The following is a 21679-nucleotide window of genomic DNA, read 5'->3' on the forward strand; positions in this document are numbered from 1 at the left end:
TATCCCTCCCTCCAAAACCCTCCATGTTTCTTCCCCTAACTCCTTCCCAAACTGATAACCTCTTTTTGTTATTATTGGTACAGATGTATGCATAAATACATAAATACAACCTACTGAGTCCCTTTAGCCTAGCTTGTGTTATATAGTTTCTGTCTGACATTTTGATTTCGGTAACCCATTTGAGGAATCATCCCTGAGAGAAGCTAATTCTCCTTCTCTCAGCAGTCATTAATTTTCTGTAGTTCCTTGTCTTGTAGTGATGTTCTGTGATATTTCTCTACCATTATTAGCATGTCCTCTAAGGAGGACATACTCCAAGTATCTCTGATACGATCTCTTACTGAGAGTAGAAGGAAATAAGGAGATTTGAAGACAGTTCTCAGGATTCTGAGACAGTACTTTTCCACTCCTAAACTTCAACTTGACTCCAGTGTCTGTATGACTGGTAGATTCATTTGTTTGAAGCTCCACCCATCAACAAACACTGAGATGCGCAATGTTTCACCTTCACATACAGACTCTAGAAGTGAATAATGGTTCCAGGACATTCAAGCATAACCCAATCTGTGGGTATTGAACTGTTTATATAGAATCTCATTATGGTTGCCTATAACCTATGTGTATCTTCCTGTATGCTTTAAAACAGCTCTGGATTACTGAGAATTCCTCATACAAGGGAAATACATTGTTACGTGGGGAACTGCAATTAGGGGAGTCAACACCTTCTCTAGCTTTAAGCTCTGACACCATTAGCTGCAAGACGTCAAAGGTTTGTTCTTTGGTTTTTGGATTATTATATTAATTTTCTATTCTGTCACTTGGGGTCTCAGCTCTCTTCCACTTCACTTGGCCCCTTGCCAGGACTACAGTTTCCCTTTTTTAAGATAAACAAAGAATGGCGGTTTAAAACTTCTAACTACTGGACCAGGCGGTGGTGGCACATGCACTCGGGAGGCAGAGGCAGGCAGATCTCTGTGAGTTTGAGGCCAGCCTGGTCTACAAGAGCTAATTCCAGGACAGGAACCAAAAGCTACGGAGAAACCCTGTCTCGAAAAAAAAAAAACAAAAAAACTTCAAACTACTGAGCACATGAAGCACGTAAACTTGGTGTTTGTAAGTTTGCTTCAAAATATTTTATTAACAAAAGTCTTATATAAACAATAAAAGGAAAGAAAAGTATGCTTGACAACGAATAATACGCTGAGAGTATGTGTGCGATTGTAGTTTCTAATACCAGACTAAAGGGAGAGTTAGAAAGAGTAAATATATTCCAATACTTTGAAACATTTCAAGGTTAAAAAAACATTGTGCCAATTTTTAAGGGCCAAGAAAGCACATAATAAAATAGACTTTAAAAATTACAAATGAAAATCTGTACATCAAGGATATTTTTAAGGCCTTCCCAGGTAAAAGGCACTCACTATGTAAGGCAGGGCACTACGTAAAAAGAGATGAGGAACCACCAAGAATGTAACATCACATCAGGTATTGCAAGTCTGGCCCATCTCAGCTTGTAGGATCATCTCTTCTTTTCTCAAGGGGAAAGTGTCAATGAGGTTGAAGAGAGCCATTGGTGTCACTAGGGAGACATAGCGTTCTTTGTCCGTTCCATGCTTATCCACTAGCACCATGCTGAAGGAGTAGAGTGGGATTCGAAGCAACAGCCTGGAATAAATAAAAAGAAGACTTGTTAAACCCTGACCTCCAGGACTTCTAGGGAGCAACCAGATCCCTCTGGTAATACTTTTTAGAGAAATGCTTGATGCCTAGATGCTATGAAGGAATGAATCATTTTTAGGCCCCCACCACTCAAAGTGTGGACCTGGGACCCATAGCATCACATGAAAGAACTTGCTAATGTCTGACCTTAAACCTAACAAATTAGAATCTGTGTTATTAGTAATATCTTCAGATACTTGGTATTCAGAAGAAAAGTTGAGAAATTCTGCTTTAGATTATTGGGGTCTGAAATATCTCAGGCTAGCTATGGTACTATAAACCAAAGTTGCTACACAGCATGTAGAACAAGGCTAGATTTGGGGAGCAGTAATGTCAGAGCTATAATGGTGATGATTATCCAGAAAAAGTATTTGAGCACTCAGGGGACATTTGTCCATGTCTAAACACACTTTTGGTTGTCCTAAGAAGGGAGTTATAGTTACTACTGGCATCTAATTGATAAGTGTAAGACATACTGCTATATTTAAACTACAATACAGGCCAGCTTTCTAAACAGGCAAATCCAGCCTCCAGTGTCCAAAGGGCTAAGGTTGAAGAAGGTACAATTGATTAAAGTAACATTCAAAAAAATGATAGTGATGACTATTTCAGGAATTAAATTAGAACTGTCTGGGTGTAGCCCAGACATTCCTCCTTATTTGACTATAATTAGTTCCACAAATAAGTTTTAAAAGTATTCTGGCATGGTTTCAAATGTGTGGTAGTTTTTCAACATATGGATTTCATCTATGTAGATGTTTTATATCACTACCAGCAAGTTAAAATGAGAAAGTCAAGAGAAAAGGAAGCAGATAGCTGAGCCCAGTGAAATAACAAGGCCACCCAGTCTCCTCTCCTGCTTTTGTTCCAGATGAAATAAAAGAGGCAGAACATACTCTGACATATAAATTTAAAGTGATTTCTCCCCTTATGAACGGTTCCGTGATTTTTTTAATTGTATAAAGAAAAAGTAGTGAAATGGGTAGGCCAGTCAGAGATAGGGGAAGAATTAAAAGAAAACATAATAATACACATGCATGAAAATGCCTTAATGAAACCCATTCATTTTTATGCTAACTTGAAAAATTAATAAAGATATTATTGCATAAAATATAAACTGACTGGTCTTCTCAAAAAGCAGTTTCATGAAATGAGGAAATAATTAGTATTTTCCCCCGTGGAAAGCTGACTTGCTAATACATATCTATTGACTAGAAATCCAAAGGAAGATGACTATACTGCCTCCACCAGGCACCCCACAGTCGAAGTCGCTGAGGTAAGTTCAAGCACAAGAAGGTTCCAGGAAACTAAGCAGGGATGGAAGGAGAAAAGCACCAAGTGATGCCACGGCTGGAGCCTCGAGGAAAGATAGCTGGATGAAACACTGCTCCACGTGGTTTTAGAACAGTTCTGAGGCCCAAATGGTAACATCCCCCTGGCTATTACACACATTCTTCATGTGACTCTTGTACCTTGATTAACACAGAATATTAACAAAAAAGGGAGGGGGGACAACCGCCGTGGGAAAGGAGAAGTGGTCACATCAGCAACAGCAACACAAGTGGGTCCCAGTGGAGATGTCTCAGAGGTGGGTGGTAAAGTACCTCATGGATTGTGAGGTTGCTTTGAGGTTGGCAGCATTTCTGAACTACAAGATGACAATTATCAGATTGGAAGGAACTCTTCCTGGCTCACCTTCCATTGTGAAAATACTTGAAATAACTATTTTTCAAGTCTAAAAATAATAAGATTATTAAGGTGATGTCCTTTTTGCTTCCTGTATACTCTGTTCTTCATTTAACAGTTTAAATTACACCAAGAATTTATTATTGTTGTGTATGCATTTATCATGTATGTGTGTATCTGTGTCTACCACCTATTATCCTAAGAAAGTAATTTTAAAAACTGCAACAAATTTTATTTTTATGTATGAACGGGTTTGTGGTATATATGTGTCTGTGTTTGTGCTTGCATGTGTGTATACTATATACTATATATGTGCAGGTACATGTACATATGTGTGCATGTGGCTATGGTAGCCCAAGGTTGGCATCAGGAGACTGATTCAATGGCTCTCCATCTTATTCATCAAACTGGGAGCTCTCAATTGAAACCAGAGCTCACTGACAAGGCGAATCTAGATAGCCAGCTTGCTCCAGAGATCCCTGTCTCTGTCTTCTATGGCTGGTCTCTTTGTCTTTCTATCTCCTGGCCATTGATATAAGTAACTTACATGACCATGTGTTCCCTTCATGAGAGGTGACCTTCACTAGAGACTCAAAGCAATAGAGTTTCCCCATCTCTGATTGTAGCCACTAGAATTATGAGCAAAAGAAACAACTGTAGGAGTTGCTTGCCTCTGGTATTTTGATGTAACAACAAGAACCTTACTAATACTATTATTTACTTTTACATTCTTTCTTCCCCATTTTCAGAAAACTGAAAGGATATGTGTGCTTCAGAAGTTAATGTAAAAGATAGTAAAGCAATCTGAGACTCCAAAAGACAAGGAGACTTCTGGGACCTTGAGAACAGAGACTGACTCTGTCCCCTGCAGTATACCAAAGATAAAAGCTAGGCAAGAAAGGAAAATTTTAAGAAGTGTTAGTTTAGCCAGGCGGCAGTGGCGCATGCCTTTAATCCCAGCACTAGGAAGGCAGAGGCAGGCGGATCTCTGTGAATTCAAGGCCAGCCTGGTCTATAAGAGCTAGTTCTAGGACAGGCTCCAAAGCTACAGAGAAACCCTGTCTCAAAATACCAAAAGTAAATAAATAAATGAATGAATGAATAAATAAATAAATAAATAAAAAGAAGTGTTAGTTTATCCTCATTACCCATCTCAAGGTGGCCAAGAGATACAAGAAAAAATGTAGGTTATTTCTGAAATTGTCTTTTAGCTGCTAAATATGGCTTTAATACGTTACTCAAGGTCTAACTATTAGGGATCTAGCTTTATAAGCATGACAAAAAGGAGATACAATTGTTGAAACAGAGATATGGACAAGTGCTCAGGAAAGAATGGGGCGGGGGGAGATCAAGCCTGAAAGGGCTAATTAGTATCTATCCTAATATGGCAAGAACTGCTGCTTATGTCATTTTGTTTTCAAATCATCCTCTCCTTCTAACAGAGAGAGAGAGGGAGAAGGAGAGAGAGAGAGAGAGAGAGAGAGAGAGAGAGAGAGAGAGAGAGAGAGAGAGAGAGAGAGAATATGCTTGGTTGGAAGGGAAAGAAAACACTAACAATTTTCCACTGCATAATTCAGTTGAACATGCAGAAACATGTCAACTAGCATGATTATAATACTCCCAGAATAAAAGTAATTAAACACTGAAGGTTGCCTGAATTAAATACTGAATAGAAAAAAAAATCAGGGAACCTGACTGGGTACAAGAGCAACCATGGTGAGATCCAAGTGTATTCACAGGGAATGAAATTTAAGGAGAGAGCAGCTCCTTACCTGAGCTGCAGAGCTAGAGCTGGAGGCATAATCTTTGCTCTGATCCTGCCAATGAGGGTCGGGAACACTCCTACCAGCTCCACCACTGTGACATGCCGAAGATCCAGGCCACACTGTGCTTGCTGGGGGTAGAAGCAACAGAGCAGGTGTGAGTGAGTATAACTAAGGAACTGCAGACTGGCACCCCAGCAATGGTCCTGTGGGTGCTTCTTTGCCCATTCCAAATTGTACTGAAAACAGCTGAAAAACTAAGTCTAATCTGGTGCCTAGAAAATCTAAGTATCTTCCTAGTGGAATTATGCAAAACAGCTGGGCAATGGGATTTTGGAATCCTAAACACAATGGTTACTCTAAGGCACTTCTAGACATGGTGAGACTTTACATGAGTCAAATTCCTAAAACTATCCCCACCCTGAAGTTTCTAATCTCATTCTTATAAGGAATTAAGATTTTTCAGAGTTCCCCTTTCTTTACTAATTATCCATCCCCCACACACTCCTGCCCTATGTTCCCCATACCCAAACCCCAAGGAAACAAGGAGAAACTCGTAGAGGATGTGGCTCCGTCAACTACATGTTAGGTGGTCTCACAAGGAGCAGCAGCGACAATCAAAATAAAAAAAATTAACAGAAGATAAATAAGATGAATCTGATTGAATGGGAAAAGCAATTTTTAAATCCTGAACTTTTTCAACAATACTATATGAAGCAATACAATTATTACTAAGTCAACCACATCCTAGAAGGTAAGTGTGAATGAGTTGGTAAGAAGAAAAATATAAGAATATCTAGATCCAAAATGCCATAGCCAACTAGCTAATCAGGAGTTTAACTGGGGGCTGGGGGAACGTGAATGGGCTAAGGTTGAGGGCTAGCAATAGGACAAATTTGGTCATGAGCCAAGGTTTACTGATATAGAAGGCGAGTTTATGGGTTTATTCATTTTTTCAGAGATAAGGGCTCAAGGCATGTGTGGCCATGTCATGCTGCTATGCCAAGGACCATAAAACCAGGTAAGTATATGCATTTACCTTTTATGAGGAGCAAGGAGGTTGTGCTGGCTAGTTTTATGCCAACTTAACAAAAAGCTAAAGTCATCTGAGAGGAGGAAACCTCAATTATGGAAATTCTTTCATAAGAGTGAACTGTATGCAAGCCTGTAGTTTTCTTAATTAGTGATTGATGACGGAGGGCCCAGCTTATTGTGAGTGGTGCCCTTCTTGGGCTGGTGGTCTAGGCTGTATAAGAAAGTAGGCTGAGCAAGTCATGGGGAGGAAGTTAGTAAGCAGCACCCCTCCCTGACTTTTGCATCAGCTCCTACCTCCAGGCTCCTGCCCTGCTTGCATTCCTGCCTGACTTCCCTCAGTGATGGACTATGAATGTGAAACTGTAAGCCAAATAAACCATTCCTTTCTAAGTTGCTTTTTGTCATGGTGCTTCAACATAGCCATAGTAACCCTAATTAAGACAGAGGTAGGTGTACAATAGCAGGTAGGGTGCCAGGGATTTATGATACAGATTTAGTGAATTTGGCTCTTATAAAGGTAACCCAAACATTTCATGTGGCTCTTCATGGTTCGTGGGTGACCTGTTCAGATGGTAAAAAAGTAGTGGAAGAAAGACTCACTAGTCATTGTATTTACGCTGACGTGGGTACTAAACTGCTGCCTTCGATTAAACCAAGATCGTTCTAACAGGAATTAATGAACGAGAGATCCTAGAAAGGAAGTGCAGCAGATCCTGCTTCTTTAGCGTTTGGTGAAGTTGACCAACTTCAAGACAAAAACAGGCAACTTCTAGTATGATCCTTGCAGTTTCTACCCTCCCCCAACATGTTGAGTGTCTCATTGAGTAGAAGCAAAATTCACTTTCATTAGAATAGGGGACATTCCCAGGGAGGGATATGGTGCCTAGAGGCTCTCGGATGCTTTTTATCTCCTTAGCCAGTCTATCGGGAAGATAACTGATGGATCACCTCGTGTCTATGAATGTGCTGGATAGGATCAGCAAAGCCAATTGTTCTTGGGCTGGGCCTGGACAGCATGTCAATTAAGCTTATTAGCAAAGACAGACAAACCTCGATGGTTGGAGAATGATTGGGTTAACTCTGGGGAGTCAATGTTAATAAGGTTATACACCAGCACCAGAAATGAATGACTGTCTTTAAAGTGCTGGTCCCTTAAACTCGCCCTAAATGGATTAGGCACTGAGTCTGGCCTTTGCTTTTAGCGAACTGCCCATCTTCTTCCTGTTAGAGGTCTCCCTCCCACCTTAGCTTTGCCAAGGCCTCACCTGCAGCATCCCCAACTGCAGTCTGTAGAGGAGGTTTCGAGCTGTGGGTGTGGACACAATGAGAAGTCTCCTTTTCTCGTAAAACTGATCCAGGAGTGCCGCTGCTGTTCTGACACCAACATTGACATTCATTGCTGTAATCAGAAATGGTCACATAAGTTCACCGCGTAAATTCTGGCTTAGCTTAGCCAAGCACATACAAAACCCTAAGTAGACCCTGAGATGAGAATTCAAATTTAAGCAGTTGATTTCAGAAGTGAGTTCCTGAAACACCAGTAACAGACAGACGAGGCGCCCTAGCTTTCTCTTGTTGCTGTGATGCATCACATTAAACTCAGTGGCTTAGTCTAACATAAATTCATCGTTCTTTTGATATGGCCACGAAGAACAGGAGCCAAGTTTAATTCTAATTCTTCCATGGAAACTGATCAATGAAAAACAGCTCTAAATGATTGGCTCAGTCCACATAGCAGCAAACAGTCTGCCTCTGAAAAGGAAATTACAAAAGAAAAATGAGAACACACTAGGTAGGTTTTATGAACTTGGTGCTAATATTTCAAACAAGGTTAGCTTTAAAATCATTGTTCATTGCAATTTTCATCCAGTCAACTACACTGAGTGATAATTATGTGTCAACATCTGGGCTATTGCTCTGAATGAGAGGCAGTTATTATCTCTAACATTGCCTTTAGGGCTCACAGTCTAGGACAGTTTGGGTCAATATAAATAGAGTTTACATAAGTCTACAATTTAAATTTTTCTAATAGCTTCATTAGACATGTACAAATAAATATGTGACAAGAGCTTTATATGTCAACCCAATATATTCAAATATTTCAACATGCCACCAATACAAAAAATTAGGGGTGCTTTATATTCTTTATTGTGCTAAGACTTTTAAATCAGTGTGTATTTTACACTGACCACATACCTGAATTTGGACTTATTTCAAGTGCTTCATGCCCATATACTGTTAGCAGGTAGATAGATTTATGAGATCATTTGATAATGTACTCCAGGCCTCAGTGTCACAAAAATGGGTATTATGTACTTATCTGAGGAGTCTGAGACTTTTCTGTTTTAATATATTAAATAGAAGAGCTTCATCCACCTGCTCTGAATGGTAGAGTTAAAGGAGGGGAAAAGGAAGAGATACCCGGGATTGAGACAAGGGGAAGCATACAAAAAAGTTAGTCTAGATTTCACACTCTCAGCCCAGTTGCTGTTCATCAGTAAGAATGACTGGCATACCAGGCAGTGGTGGTGCACACCTTTAATCCCAGCACCCGGGAGGCAGAGGCAGGCGGACCTCAGTGACTCTGAGGCCAGTCTGGTTTACAGAGCTAGTTCCAGGACAGCTAGAGCTGTTACACAGAGAAACCTTGTCTCTGGGGGAAAAACAAACAAACAGAATAACACTGGTACATTTTGAAGGCTTACCATGTACCAGGAACTGTTCTATTACAGCATTCAGTAGATGATCACATTTAAGAGAGGTATGATTTTCCTCATTTTACACAGGAGGAAGGATTTCAAATGCCCAAGTGGGGAACCAGAGAACAGACAAAAGCAAGATAAGGAGGCAGGTAAGATGAGCTACAGCATGGGCTTTTCACCTGCTCAGATGAGCAGAGCTGACACTGAACTTTAGAACGTGCAGGAAATGAAGCTGCTTTTTCCTGCCCTGGAATCAGGGGACATCAGATTCTCATGCTAGCTGGAACAAGAACTGCACGCATACCTGCACAGCTGGGCTCCGTGCCAGACCAAGCCAGATTGGATTGGCAAACCCGGGCAGGACTACCCTGAAGTTCATAGCCACCAATACAGGAGAATTCACAGGTAGCTCCGTAGTTGTCACCATCGCTGGAACACTTCATGTAACCATTGTCTGGGGCATTGAGTTTGCCACAGCGTCTGACTGTAGGGGACACAAACCCAGAATAGCCTTAGTCCCGAGCCCTCCTTCCATAAAGGAACCAGAGAAAGTGAGGTTTGTCATGACGTTACGCAACTAGTGAAATGAGTGAGAGGCAAGGAAGACTATTAAATGCCGCATAATGCTCACCGCCCATACCAAGGTATTCTTGAGATAGATAGTGGCATTAGCCACCTCGTGTTACACATGAGGAGCCTGAACCCTGAACAGTAAATGATACTACCTGTCCAAATCTTGAAACACGAAGTTTTCAAAAACGATTTACTCACACAGACAAAAAGAGGGGACTCCTAAGCACTCTGGTTATTTATCACAAGTACTGGAGATATCAGCTCAGAGACAGAAGCATTACTAAGTGGTAGTCTTCTTGGACAGACGGCGGTGCGCTCCTGTGAAGCTAGTCCTGTTTCCTACATAACCCACCCATCTTGGCATTGGTGGTAAGATGAAATACTTCCATCAGCATCACCAAAACCTAAGGCAAAGCTGGCAGCAGCCGTGCTACAAGGGGCATTCAGAACAGTCTGGCTTGGGGGCCTGGCCCTTCCTTTGACAGTCACAGGAAGCAATGGTCTCACCTCTTACTTTCACTCGGAACTTGCAGGTGCCCTTGTTCTCAGCTCTGTCATGGACTGTGTATTCAATCTTGTGGTCCCCTTCTGGAAAATTCGAGCCTGGAGGGAGGCCTTTTAGAATAACACTTAAGGAAGAAAGCAGAAATACCCAGGGTTATGCTTGTGTACCTAAATAGCAGCTGTTGAGTCTGGAGTCTGCTTCACAGGAGCAATTGGATCTCAGCTAAGAGCAGATTCATGGTTTTGTTCCTTCGTTTGTTTGTTGCTGAAGGATAGAATGGGGGTTGGGGGCTGAGCCTTCATGTTTTCCTTGCTGGGCAGACAACACAATACTTTATGAGGAAAATTCTTTCAGAGTACAGTTTAGTTGGCCATTTGGCAATTTAAGCCTGCAATAGGTACTAGAATGTTCTTTGCTTTTTCCATCTGGGTCAGTTCTCTGTGAATCCTTGACTCTCCTAACTCTTTGTTAGTAAAAGCAAATTTTTATTGTCTAACTTATATACATCTTAAAAGTATCAGGTATGGTTTATTATCTATGATTTAATTTAATGCTCATAGAATTTCTATTAGGCACGTAAAATTCTCCATTTTGTAGGAAAGGAAACTATGGCGACAAAAGGCTAAGGAACTTGACCAAGATTGGACAACACATGGCAACTATAGCATCTATCTTCTTAGCTATTTGAGAGCAACGTCAATTGGTATAACAATCAACTGACAGTTTCTGGTTAGTTTTCAATGTATAGAAAACTCACCTATTCCCTGTGGCCTCTAGGAGTGGTGATATTTTATGATAATAGCCATATGAAATAATCATTGTCACCACTGAGGAAAGCTTTACACACAGGTGGGACACACTTACAAGGCATGTGAACTGAGGAGTCTTGAGAAAGTATTAGAAATCCCACCACTCAGAGGTGTCACTTTTGACTTTAGATCCTTTAAGATCTTAAGATCCTTAGATAGCAAATGTAACTTCAGATAATCTTTCAAGTAGGCGTGATTGCTAATCTCTCTGAGACTATTTCATCATGAAAATAACAGGCGTCATCAATGGGACTCAAAAGAAACACCTATGTCAGAACTTTTAGACAAAAGAGGTTCCATGGTGACCTGATATTTTACATTTTGAATTTGTTGTACAGGACTTCAGCTGTTGTAGAAAGCTAAGAAATGATTATATGCCAGCAACTGAGTCAGGCATTGTACAAGACTGTAGTAATAAGTTAAGGGTAAAGAGTTCCCAACCCCAAATTATGCCAATTCTGAAGTGATTTTTAAAATTTTGTATGTACGCACATATGCACATAGTATAGACTATATATACAAGTACAGTATATATAGTATAATGTGTACGCATTTCATGTGTGTATAGTTAGTTGCTTTTTTCATATGACTTATTTTTAAACTCAATTTCATAAAGTTTCCCCTAGGGATTTTATGATCTTTATATATAGCAAGAGAAAATGTTTTTAATGATCAAACTTTATCTTGGAGAAATTACAATTAAAAAAAAACTAATCCTCTTGTTTAAAGAAGAAGATATCTTGGGGATTTTTAGAACATGGAAATAAAATATCCTGCTATGAATAAGAGACTTTGGGTAGTGACTGTCTCACATTTAGGAAATGGCAGAACATTTCCTAAGAGACAACATAGACTGGTCATATAGTTCAACACTCATGCTTACCTATAATGTACAAGGCTTTTAGGAGAGAGAGAGAGAGAGAGAGAGAGAGAGAGAGAGAGAGAGAGAGAGAGAAGGAGAGAGAGAGAGAGCATTCCAGCTGCCAAGTGTCATGGTCAACTTACTCAGTAAGAATACCATCTGCTGTATCTCTCCCCTCTGGGGTTTCCCAGGACACCCGGACTGTCAGCTTATTTGGTTCAGCAATACGTTCTTTCACACTTGGGCACTTGATTCTCGGAGGTTCCACATCTTGAAAACACAAAGGAATCCAGAAATAATTTGTTGAAGCGGTGGTCAACACTCAAAATCTGACAAACCAAGACCTCTAGACACTGGCCATTTCCAAAGAGATTGTTCACTCTGGATTTCTCTCTCTTTTTACCCTGTCCTTTCTCTTTGCTGAGTTTTAAAGGCCTTTTAGGACTCACCCACACAAAAACAGACCTGCCGTTCCCTCCCATTGCTACATGTGCTGGGTGTATATGTCCTAACTCTGCACACTGACTTGGCACCAGCATAGTTACTCAGCTAAAGCCAGAAGTCATTCAGTTTTAGCGAGCCTGGCCTGATTTAAAGACAGTGTTGTAGTATACCGAGCAGCGGTACCAACACTATCACCTACTTTGATTCAATTCAATGCAACAAAACTTTTAGGAGTGCCAACCTTATCCAAGGGTGTCATTTTAAATGCTGGCATTTGAGGTGAAAGTGAATTTGATGCTAAAAATTTATCAGCGTTCAAAGTGTATTGGGGGTGCTTATTTCACCAAAATGTACATCTTTCAGGAGGCAGAGAGCAGCACTGTTCTGGATAAGGCAAACTTGAATGTTATGGCTGTGTAATGGAGACACCTCTCTCAGTTTATATATGTCCACACTGAGGCTCACAGGGTTTATGTGCCTTATTTAAGTTACTCCACCCCCTCATAATCAAGACGGGTTGATAATGAGGGCTGGAAAAAAATGAGATGTTAATTCTACATTGGGTTGTGTTGCCTGTAATCAAAGCTGAAGTGCAGGCACCAGGGGAAATTTGGAAGTTTACCGGTTCTCCTGATGTCAAGCAGGTAGAGAATGTATTCAAAGACAGCACATGGCAGCCCGCTTTGCATCGTTTTACAAACCAGCCAATAATAACCTAAATGCTATTACAACTTAGGTGAAAACTTAATGTCCTCTCTGATACTGAATCACATCTCTCAGAAACTGGATGCATCAAGTAAATCCCTTCACACACTTTCCCCTGCTTCTTACAAAGATTCCTCATTTTATGTAGTGTAAGAGATAATGAATACTGAATAGTTTTTCAAACAGTTTTACCTTTATGTATCTAAATTTGCTTTCCTTCTAGGTCATGCTTCAATAGACTGTGAGTTTGCAGCCTTATTACACAGATCTTAAGCTGAATAACTATCATATTTCATTGAACATAAGTCATGATAAACTATAAGATGCATCCCAGCCCCAGTGACATTAAAATATGAAAGTTATGCCTTAAGAATAAAATAATGTGTATGTGTCACAATGATATGGAATACAGTTAAATCTATCTGAAGTATCCTTTTGTGACTCACTGAGTTCTTAAAAATAATCTTTTTTATTACTATGCTAGGTAATAGAAGACATGCTTCAGTAATTCAGGTGAGCATGTCAATGCTTTGGGTGAATCAGGTAAGTGTTGAATGTCTGCTGTCCACTTGTCAGAGAGTGTCAGCAACTGCTTTCTTGAAAATATGCTTACATAGAAGGTAAAGCAAAAGAAGAGAGTTTGAGGATGGTGATTAGGTGGAAGCCCCATCTCTCTCTCCCCAGACCCTGTCCCTTCAGAAAGTCCGCCATCGGCAGTTCCTCTCCCAGAGATACCAGGGACCACACCTACCAGCTATTTCAAACCCTGCTCATAAATCTGCTACGTGTGCCCTCATGTTCTGTCCCCTGCCTTCCTGAGGGCCACCCAGGAGTGCTCTGCTTTGCATTGCCCTGTTTATTAAATCTAGATTTATTAATTCTGTCTGATTTGGCTTATTACATCAGCGGTGGAGGAATCCAGCAACCGAGGATCCAATACTTAACAGATGAGTTACTGATTTCTACATAAAATTACACTATTTATGAGTGAAGAGAGATTCTTAGCCTCTGCATCAGGTAAACTAAATGTGGATGATACACTCTCTGCTTTCCTGTGTCGACTAGGTGAGCTGACAGTGCAAGCTCACTCCCCAGTAGGTGATCCGGGAGGGGTAGGGGGAGAGTCTCAGAGCTTCCCAAAGACAGCTTGAGTCTGCCTAACAATGACCAGTAAAATGTGGCCTAGTTGTTCCAAAGGAGGGCTTTTCTAAACATGCAACAAATATAAGTCATACCATATAAGAAGCAATATTTTCTGAAAGTTACTATAGAGACATAATTACTAATCCCCTTGAAGTCCAAATGACTGCAATGTCAGTTATTGTGTGGAAATCCTGAAGCCTCTGTGAGACTCCTATTCTGTGTTTTCTGTCCCATTCGCTGGAGAGATTTGACAAATCATGTCCCTTCTCTATATTCCTCTTTCATTTCTGAGTAGAAAATGCAATAATCAGAAATATTGTGCTGGCCAACATTGGTAGCAAAACTATTTACCAAGGAATCTTGAACACGTGTGTGTGAAACAAGGAAGAGTCACAGGGACAATGCCTTGGTCAACAACTAACAATAAACTGAAAGATCCTCTGTCAGTTTCAGACCTAGGCTGCTGTGGCAGAGTCTGGCACCTTCAGATTTCCCTAGCTTGGGGCAGTTGTCATGTAAAGCAATTCAAAGGGCTTTAGATCACAGTGGGTGGTAAGAAAAGAGGGGAGGGAGAAGAAGAAGGAAAGATGGAGATCCAGTCAGAGTCTAGTCCTGAGTCTAATTGCTTTATATGTGCAGGAGGCTCATCTTGGATCCTGCAGGCCGTTAATCATCACCTGAGCCATAATGGATCGCAAAGAGCAGCCATCCCCATAGAATGCCCAAATTTCCGACCGACAGTATCTCTTTGGTCAATAATTTAGCTGTCTGAAACCACTGTGTTCCAGGCAGTCTGTTGCACACAATGACGAGGGAGACAAATCTAAGAGTCTGAGGACTGGAGGGAAGGGATTGAGAGGGGCTGGAGGGAGGAAAGGGAGGGGAAACTATACAATTGTATTGCAAATACAAGTATACTTTTTAAAGGAATTTGAGAGTGATGATGGAGGCCAGAAACATCTATTTCCCCGGGCACATGAAGCAAATGACTGCCAAGGGCAGAACAAAACTTGTCTTTGAAAACTTGCCCAATAGTTTTCCTTTCTCCAGCCAGAGGACAATCCCTGTGGATGCCTCTGGAAAGTGGTTCCATTTCTTTGGCACTACAAGATTTCAAGAAACTTTCCAGAAACAGAAAGAAAGAAAGAAAGAAAGAAAGAAAGAAAGAAAGAAAGAAAGAAAGAAAGAAAGAAAGAAAGAAAGAAAGAAAGGAGGGAGGGAGGGAGGGAGGGAGGGAGGGAGGGAGGGAGGGAGGGAGGGAGGGAGGGAGGGAGGAAGGGAGGGAGGGAGGGGAGTAATGCACAAGCTCCACAACCAAAGTTGCCCGACTAAAAACTCATTTCTATTAGAGAAGGCCACACAGCAAAAGTTGGCCTGTGTGTCAGTTGCAGTGCTAAATCATGTGAGGCAAAAATGGGAACAGTATTTCCATCAACCAAGTGGTCGTAAAACTGGAATTAGATTCCTGATGGTATGTGTATTTACCAGCCTGGGGAAAAATCATATAAAATAATCTTTAACAATGCACTGGTTCATTTATTCCTACCCCTGCTGATATTTGTAGCAATGGAATAATGACTTGAAGCCGAACAACTATCCCCATGAGCCACTGGTTAAACAAAATCACCACACAGCAAAATGTTTGCCATCAATTTCCATATGTTATTTCTCAAAGATATATTTTATTCCAGGTTTTTAAATTTTTATTTTATCATCATCATTATTATTATTAGATTTTCAAGACAGGGTTTCTCTGTAGCTTTAGAGCTTGTCTGTCCTGGAACTAGCTCTTATAGACCAGGTTGGCCTCGAACTCACAGAGATCCGCCTGCCTCTGCCTCCCGAGTGCTGGGATTAAAGGTTTGCACCAACACTACCCAACTTTATTCCAGGATTTAACTTATGTTATTCTACTCTGCAGAAGACATAAAAAAGAAAGAGGAATTTCAGCAACCAAGCTGTTTGTATATTGTCCTTTGTTAAAGCAACAAAATGAGTATTCTCTTCATGACAAAAGGCATCTACTAATCTTTCTTCTTCCATGCTTTTAAAACTGTAGTTTTTTTCTTCTTGTTTTGAAGGAGGAAAATGTTTTGGTCCATAGCAGAGAGATACATCTACTGAAAATGGGGTCTCTAAATGAGGATTTGTGTTTACTCTTACTGTTCATTGTTCTACGGAATCAAATAAATAAAAAAATGACAGAAATGAAAATATCTCTGCACACAAGGTAGTTTCAGCGGATGGAGGAAAGGGCTTCTTAACGTCTTCACTCCCCTGCAGCTTACAGTAAGCTTTCTCTCCACCTACATGACCCTATTCATTTCGTAAAGAACTGAGCTTGACGTTAGTCTGAGGCAGAGAATGAATCCTGACTTGTGGCACTTACAAATGAGCCAGACCGCAGAACTGGCCACCTTGGAGTCAAAGACGGCCCAGCCTTCCCATTCCCTCCCAGTTTGCAGAAGAACTGGGTTAGCTTTCTTAGCTCTCAGCACAGTTCGGGCCAAAATGTGCTGTTGAAGGTTGTGTGGAAACCTGGGAACAACTCAAGCGCCATGTGTCAATTCCTAAAATAGGCTGAGGCTCTGAGTTATGCTCAAGGAAGCCTGTTCCTGCCAGCACACAAGCAACTTATTAATAAAGCCAAAGAAGTAAATGATAGCATTGGAGCAAAATTCACTGGGGACAAACTCCAGGTTGTCTGTCTCTGAAGTCAGAAAGCACTGCCTGCTTTCTCTGTCTGTTCTTTTCATTCACCTTGGAGCTCTAAGCTCTTGGGGACTCTGCACCCCACTTCCCATTCCCATCGAGTTGCATATACATTTTCCATTTCTCCAATACACTTGAAACTTGTCTCAGCAAACGGTAAGATAAATTGCCTGAAATTGGGGTTCATTTCTTACTTCCTTCCCTCTCCCTCTGGGCAAGTTCCAGGGCCATCTGGGCTGGCTTTAGACATGCTTGCTGCTTTTTGAGAACAATCAGCATTTTCTTTCCATTGTTGTGCACAATCTGGAAATCTGAACAATATGTCCCCAGAGTGCTTGCCAAAGCTTGCTTAGCAGAAAGAGCTTTGGGCTTCTCCTCTCCCACACCGTGACCTCTGCTCCTTCCAATACAAGGGAACAGAGATTTGACTGATTTCCTTTGGTTTGTTTTCAAGGGCTAGTTTGCACACAGCAAAGCACAAGATACATACCAAAAGCAGCATCTGTGAGGTGCTCTTCTGCGCTGAACACATGGGCTTAGCAATGTGCATGTCCAGATCTCACCATCACCACTGCCAGCACATTCTGTCTGTCCTCACCAAGGAGAACTTCTCAGCAGTGGAGACACCTCATCTTTAGAGAAAGGTGTATCCGCTAAATATTTTGTTGGCACTCAGCTTTGTCATATTGTCCCCTTTGGGGCCATCACTACGTCTTAAAGCAACAGTTGTGTAGATTCTTTTGTCAGCTGGGTGCCACACAGGTCTCGCTGACATGAGATAGAGGGCAGGAAGGCAGTAGGAGCCATTCTATTTCTGATAGCACCTTCAGTGGTTATTGGCTGAACTCTCCCTTCTCATCCATCACGGTGTCAATAACATGGGAGCGTAGAGTTGTGGCCTACACTACCATTTCGCTGTTGCTCTTCTAGCCTATGCTCAGCCCTTGTCCACAGAAAAGTGGGGAGTGGGGAGGAGTTGGGGTGAATGTGTTCCAAGTACATTGTATGAAAATCTCAAAGAGTTAACAAAATCCACTTAAAAACAATGCGAGATTTTGTTTTGATGTTCTCCAAGGGCAGGGTCTGGCAGCTCCCAGAGCTTAGGAGTGAATGGCCCTCTGTGACAGTGGTTCTCAAGGGCTTCAAGAACTTCAGTACAATCCCAGCACTTCAGAGACTTGGGCTCCAGTGGCAGTCAGCTGCAGAAAACACTGCCCTAGAGCTGGCTGTCTCAACCTCTAAAGAAACACCAGAATCCAAAGATGTATTTTGGTTTTCTACATCTGTGACCATTTCATGATTTTGTGTTCCTTGGTCTTTCTCCTGAGGTTGACGCAGCCTATCCAAGAACAGTATTTTTGAGTATAAAGATTTTTAACTCCTTCCTAAATTTGAACTCCTAAAGCAGGTTTTCTAACTTTGGCTCACAACGGAATTACCTTTGTTGGCTTTTAGAGAAGCAGACTGTTGGGCCGGCCTCAGCTGGGCAGGGAATTTGCATTTTCCTTGGGGATTTCTAATGCTGCTTTCAGAGCCTGAGCCTAGATCTCCAGCAGGAATATCACCTGAGCCGATTTTAGAACCCTATTGGCCTCTTCCAACTGCCTCTTTGTCACGTTAATTGAATCAGAATCTCTAAGGGAAGTCACAGAAAGGTACCCAGCTGGCAATTACAGGTAGCTATGGTGAGAACCCACTGCCCCTAGGCATGTGGTTGTCAATGGATGGGTAAATTTTCTTCCCCAGAGCCACTGAAAATATCTCTAGAGACATTTCTGATAGCCACGATTAGGTTGGGGACAGGGCATGGAGACATTGTCTTTAAGCACTTAGTGGGTTAAAATCTAAGAGCACTCTCCGATATCACATGGTACAAAAAGTAAAGGAACACAGTAAAAATTGTCTGACCCCAAATGTCTGCTGTTCTAATGTTCATGAACCTTCTCATACAGGATGAATCCCCCCAAGCCTGACTCCCAAGACTGACTGAGTTGAAATCTGCATTTTTCTCAAGGTTCCCAGAAAATTCTCAGGCACTGAAAACTTTCAGTACCTGAGTTTAGTGGCCCTCTATTTGAATACTTGAAACTCTCTAGAGGGCCTCTGAAAATGCAAAGTGCTGGGCTCTACCTCCAGAATTTTAAATTCAAGAAGTAGAGAGGAACATGAGAGTCCCATTTCTCATTAGTTCCCAGGGTGACAGCCTAGGCACTGACAACAGTCAGCCTAAAAGCAGGCTGCCTTGAAGTCAGCTAAGATAGAGTCTGAGGTCTTGGGCTGGGCCTAGGCACTGAAACACTATTGAATGCAATGCTGGCTGTTTAAATTGTTTCCCTTAATGTATACTATACCAACAAAGACCCACTGCTCCTCTCCCAAGAAGTGGCTTCTGAGGTCTGTGACGTTTACTTACCCACACAGGAGGCTGGTGGGCCACTCCAGGTCTTGGTGTCCATACACGTGACTGTCCGCTCCCCTTTCAATGTATATCCCGGTGAGCAATAGTACTCACAGCGAGAGTTGAAGTAGGCACCATCGACACACTTAAACCCTCCATTTGCTGGCATGGCAAGGGGAGGGCATCGCTTTTCTAAAAAGGAGAGAATCGGGTATTCAAGGTTTCCTAGTTTTTGTCCACAAGTTCAGAATCCAGACACTTGGAAAGCATGCAGTGAACAGCTTGCTGCAATATAACATGTGGCATTAAACAATGGCTCCTCATGTGTCACATAGAAGACATGAAGTTTCATATCACAGTTAGGTGGCTTTCGTATCCCAGCTGCAACAAGGTCTTAGACCGAATTTGCCAGAGGCAAACCCTGAGAGAAGGATTTGCATGCTAACACTTTTGGAAGGGAGTGTTGCCAGGGGAGACCAGTGAAAAAGTGGGATAACAGGAGAAAGATGAGGAGAGTGCCAACAAGGGGTGACAGATAGCAGAATCAGCCTCAGCTTGCTCCTTCAGGGGCACCCTGGAGGGAAGCTGCCAGTTCCCATTCAACCTCCACACCTGGAACCGCCATTTGTTACTTAGTCATTAGACAGAACTGCCCATGGGAGAGCCTTTCACTTGTAAAAATAAAATAAAATAAAATAAAATAAAAGCTGGGCTGGTAGTTCACACTGGTGAAGGAGATTCAGGAAACCAAGGCCGGACATCCTAGGCTACAATAAATAACTAAACAACCAAATAAACAAATAGGAAGTGGGTAGAAAAGCAGCAGTGAGAAAGAGTTTTCTGTAAGACGTTTTCTTCTTTCTCTGAAGAAAGCTGAAGCGTGGATAAATGTGGCTGTGTCTAGTGACACAGCCCTTCAATCCCAGCTTCTTAGGACATTGAGGCAGGAAGATGGCAAGTTCAAAGCTTGGGCTGGGCTACAAACTGAGATTCCAACAGCTTTCCAAGTTGGTGAGATCCTGCCTCAAAATAAAGAGGGTTTTAGTGAGTGAGTGAGTGAGTGAGTGAGTGAGTGAGTGAGTGAGTGAGTGAGTGAGTTAGTTAGTGAGTTGGTTAGTTAGTTAGTTTATAATGCTAGGAATATAGCTGAGTGGCAGATTTACCCAGCATTTGCCAGGCATAGGCTCACATCCCAGTTCTAGGGAAACACAAAAACAAACAAACAAAAAAAGAAAACCAATGATAAGGCATTCAGAAGTTGGGGAAGATACCAGGAACTAGGAACAGGAGACAGGGAAACCTGGTGAAATATTGCTAAGTGTATACTACACAGACCCAGTTACATCACTTACATATTCTGAGCCATGTGACTACAGTCCTGAGACTTAGTTTCCCCAACCATGTCTATCATATACTGTGAAAAAAACTTGAATGCATGTTAAAGACTTGGAGAACATTGAGCAATCAATAAGGCATGGCAACTTTGTATAATAAAGTCCCAAACTGGCTTCCCAATGCTATAGCCTCCACAGCTTTAATATGGGAGGACTTGTCATGAAGGTAGTCTACCTGCCTCCAGAGTTAGCCAGCAAGTCAGAAGCTATACAGACCATCTTTAAGACATTGTCCTGGAAATACGCCAACTTCTTCCCAGACCCACTCCCTCATGGATTTTCTTTTATTTAATCTACTACCAGGGGCCCCTGGTTTAGGGTCTTCCTTGTACCTATCACATGGATTTCACTTCTACCCAGTTACCTCTGTGGTAGTCTGACAAGCCCTGGAAGTGTCTTATTTGCTTCTAAATCACCAGCAACTCCTCGAAATCCTGTATTTACTGAACAAGTAACCTGTGCTGCGAAAAGTCTCTTGTCCATTCTTTCCCCCCAAAATGCACCATACCCCTCCCCAAAAAGATGCATGCATCCCTCTGCTATAAAGGAGAAATCAACTTTAAAAAAAAAAAAACCCTCTGTGAAAAGCTTCATATCATAGCAAAACAGCTTTGCCCCTGGAGACTCATCACAGGTCTGGTCTACTTACGTTTGCAGATGACCTTATCCGACCAGCGCTTGTTTGACTGGCAAATCAACTGGGAAGAGCCATGAAGCTCGTAACCCTTCCTGCAGCGAATGTCACACCTGGTCCCCAAGGCCGTTTTGTAGTATCCCCCCGGAGGGGCCCTGCAGTACACATCCCCATACTTCACCTTGATGGGGGAGCACCACGGAGTGTCTACAGGCAGAAACAAACGAAGGGAGACATAAGAAGTGACAGGTTTAGACAATGCAGCCCTTCACGCTTGTGCTCTCAGACTGGCTACAGTCCAGATTCTGGACTTCCAATCGCGCCCTATGCATTAGATATCTGTAGATAAGAAGGTAGGACTGGGAGACTGTGTGTCAGACATAACTAAAGATGAATCCAAGTGTCTCTAATTAGTTGTGTGATGCAGACAAGCTACCTCAACTCTCTGAGTGAGCCCCTGTGCCAATGATAGCAGGCAAATACGATAAGATATAGAAAATTGCCTAGCACAGTGTTGAGCACAATGTAAATGTTCAATAAGCACTTGTTCCTTCTAGCATGTCCCTTAACATGATATTCTAATCTCTTGGGACTA

At 41.8% G+C, this 21679-nt stretch overlaps 1 protein-coding gene across 1 annotated transcript in view; it reads right to left on the bottom strand.

Annotated features, from left to right (window-relative positions):
• Positions 1-1186: 1186 nt before the first annotated feature.
• The window catches only part of LOC121442573 (sushi repeat-containing protein SRPX), a 75922-nt gene continuing 55429 nt past the window's right edge, over positions 1187-21679 (bottom strand). The window contains exons 3-10 of the mRNA XM_041644157.1: positions 21100-21291; positions 19072-19248; positions 11798-11924; positions 9986-10107; positions 9210-9389; positions 7469-7602; positions 5178-5299; positions 1187-1665 (exon numbers count right to left, since the gene is read on the bottom strand). Coding sequence (XP_041500091.1) covers positions 1482-1665; positions 5178-5299; positions 7469-7602; positions 9210-9389; positions 9986-10107; positions 11798-11924; positions 19072-19248; positions 21100-21291 — 1238 coding nt within the window. The 3' untranslated portion in view covers positions 1187-1481. The remainder of the gene's footprint in view (positions 1666-5177; positions 5300-7468; positions 7603-9209; positions 9390-9985; positions 10108-11797; positions 11925-19071; positions 19249-21099; positions 21292-21679) is intronic.

This window comes from Microtus oregoni, unplaced genomic scaffold (assembly GCF_018167655.1).
Source record: "Microtus oregoni isolate MIOR12 unplaced genomic scaffold, Mior012 000092F_000, whole genome shotgun sequence".
Lineage (NCBI taxonomy): Eukaryota > Metazoa > Chordata > Mammalia > Rodentia > Cricetidae > Microtus > Microtus oregoni.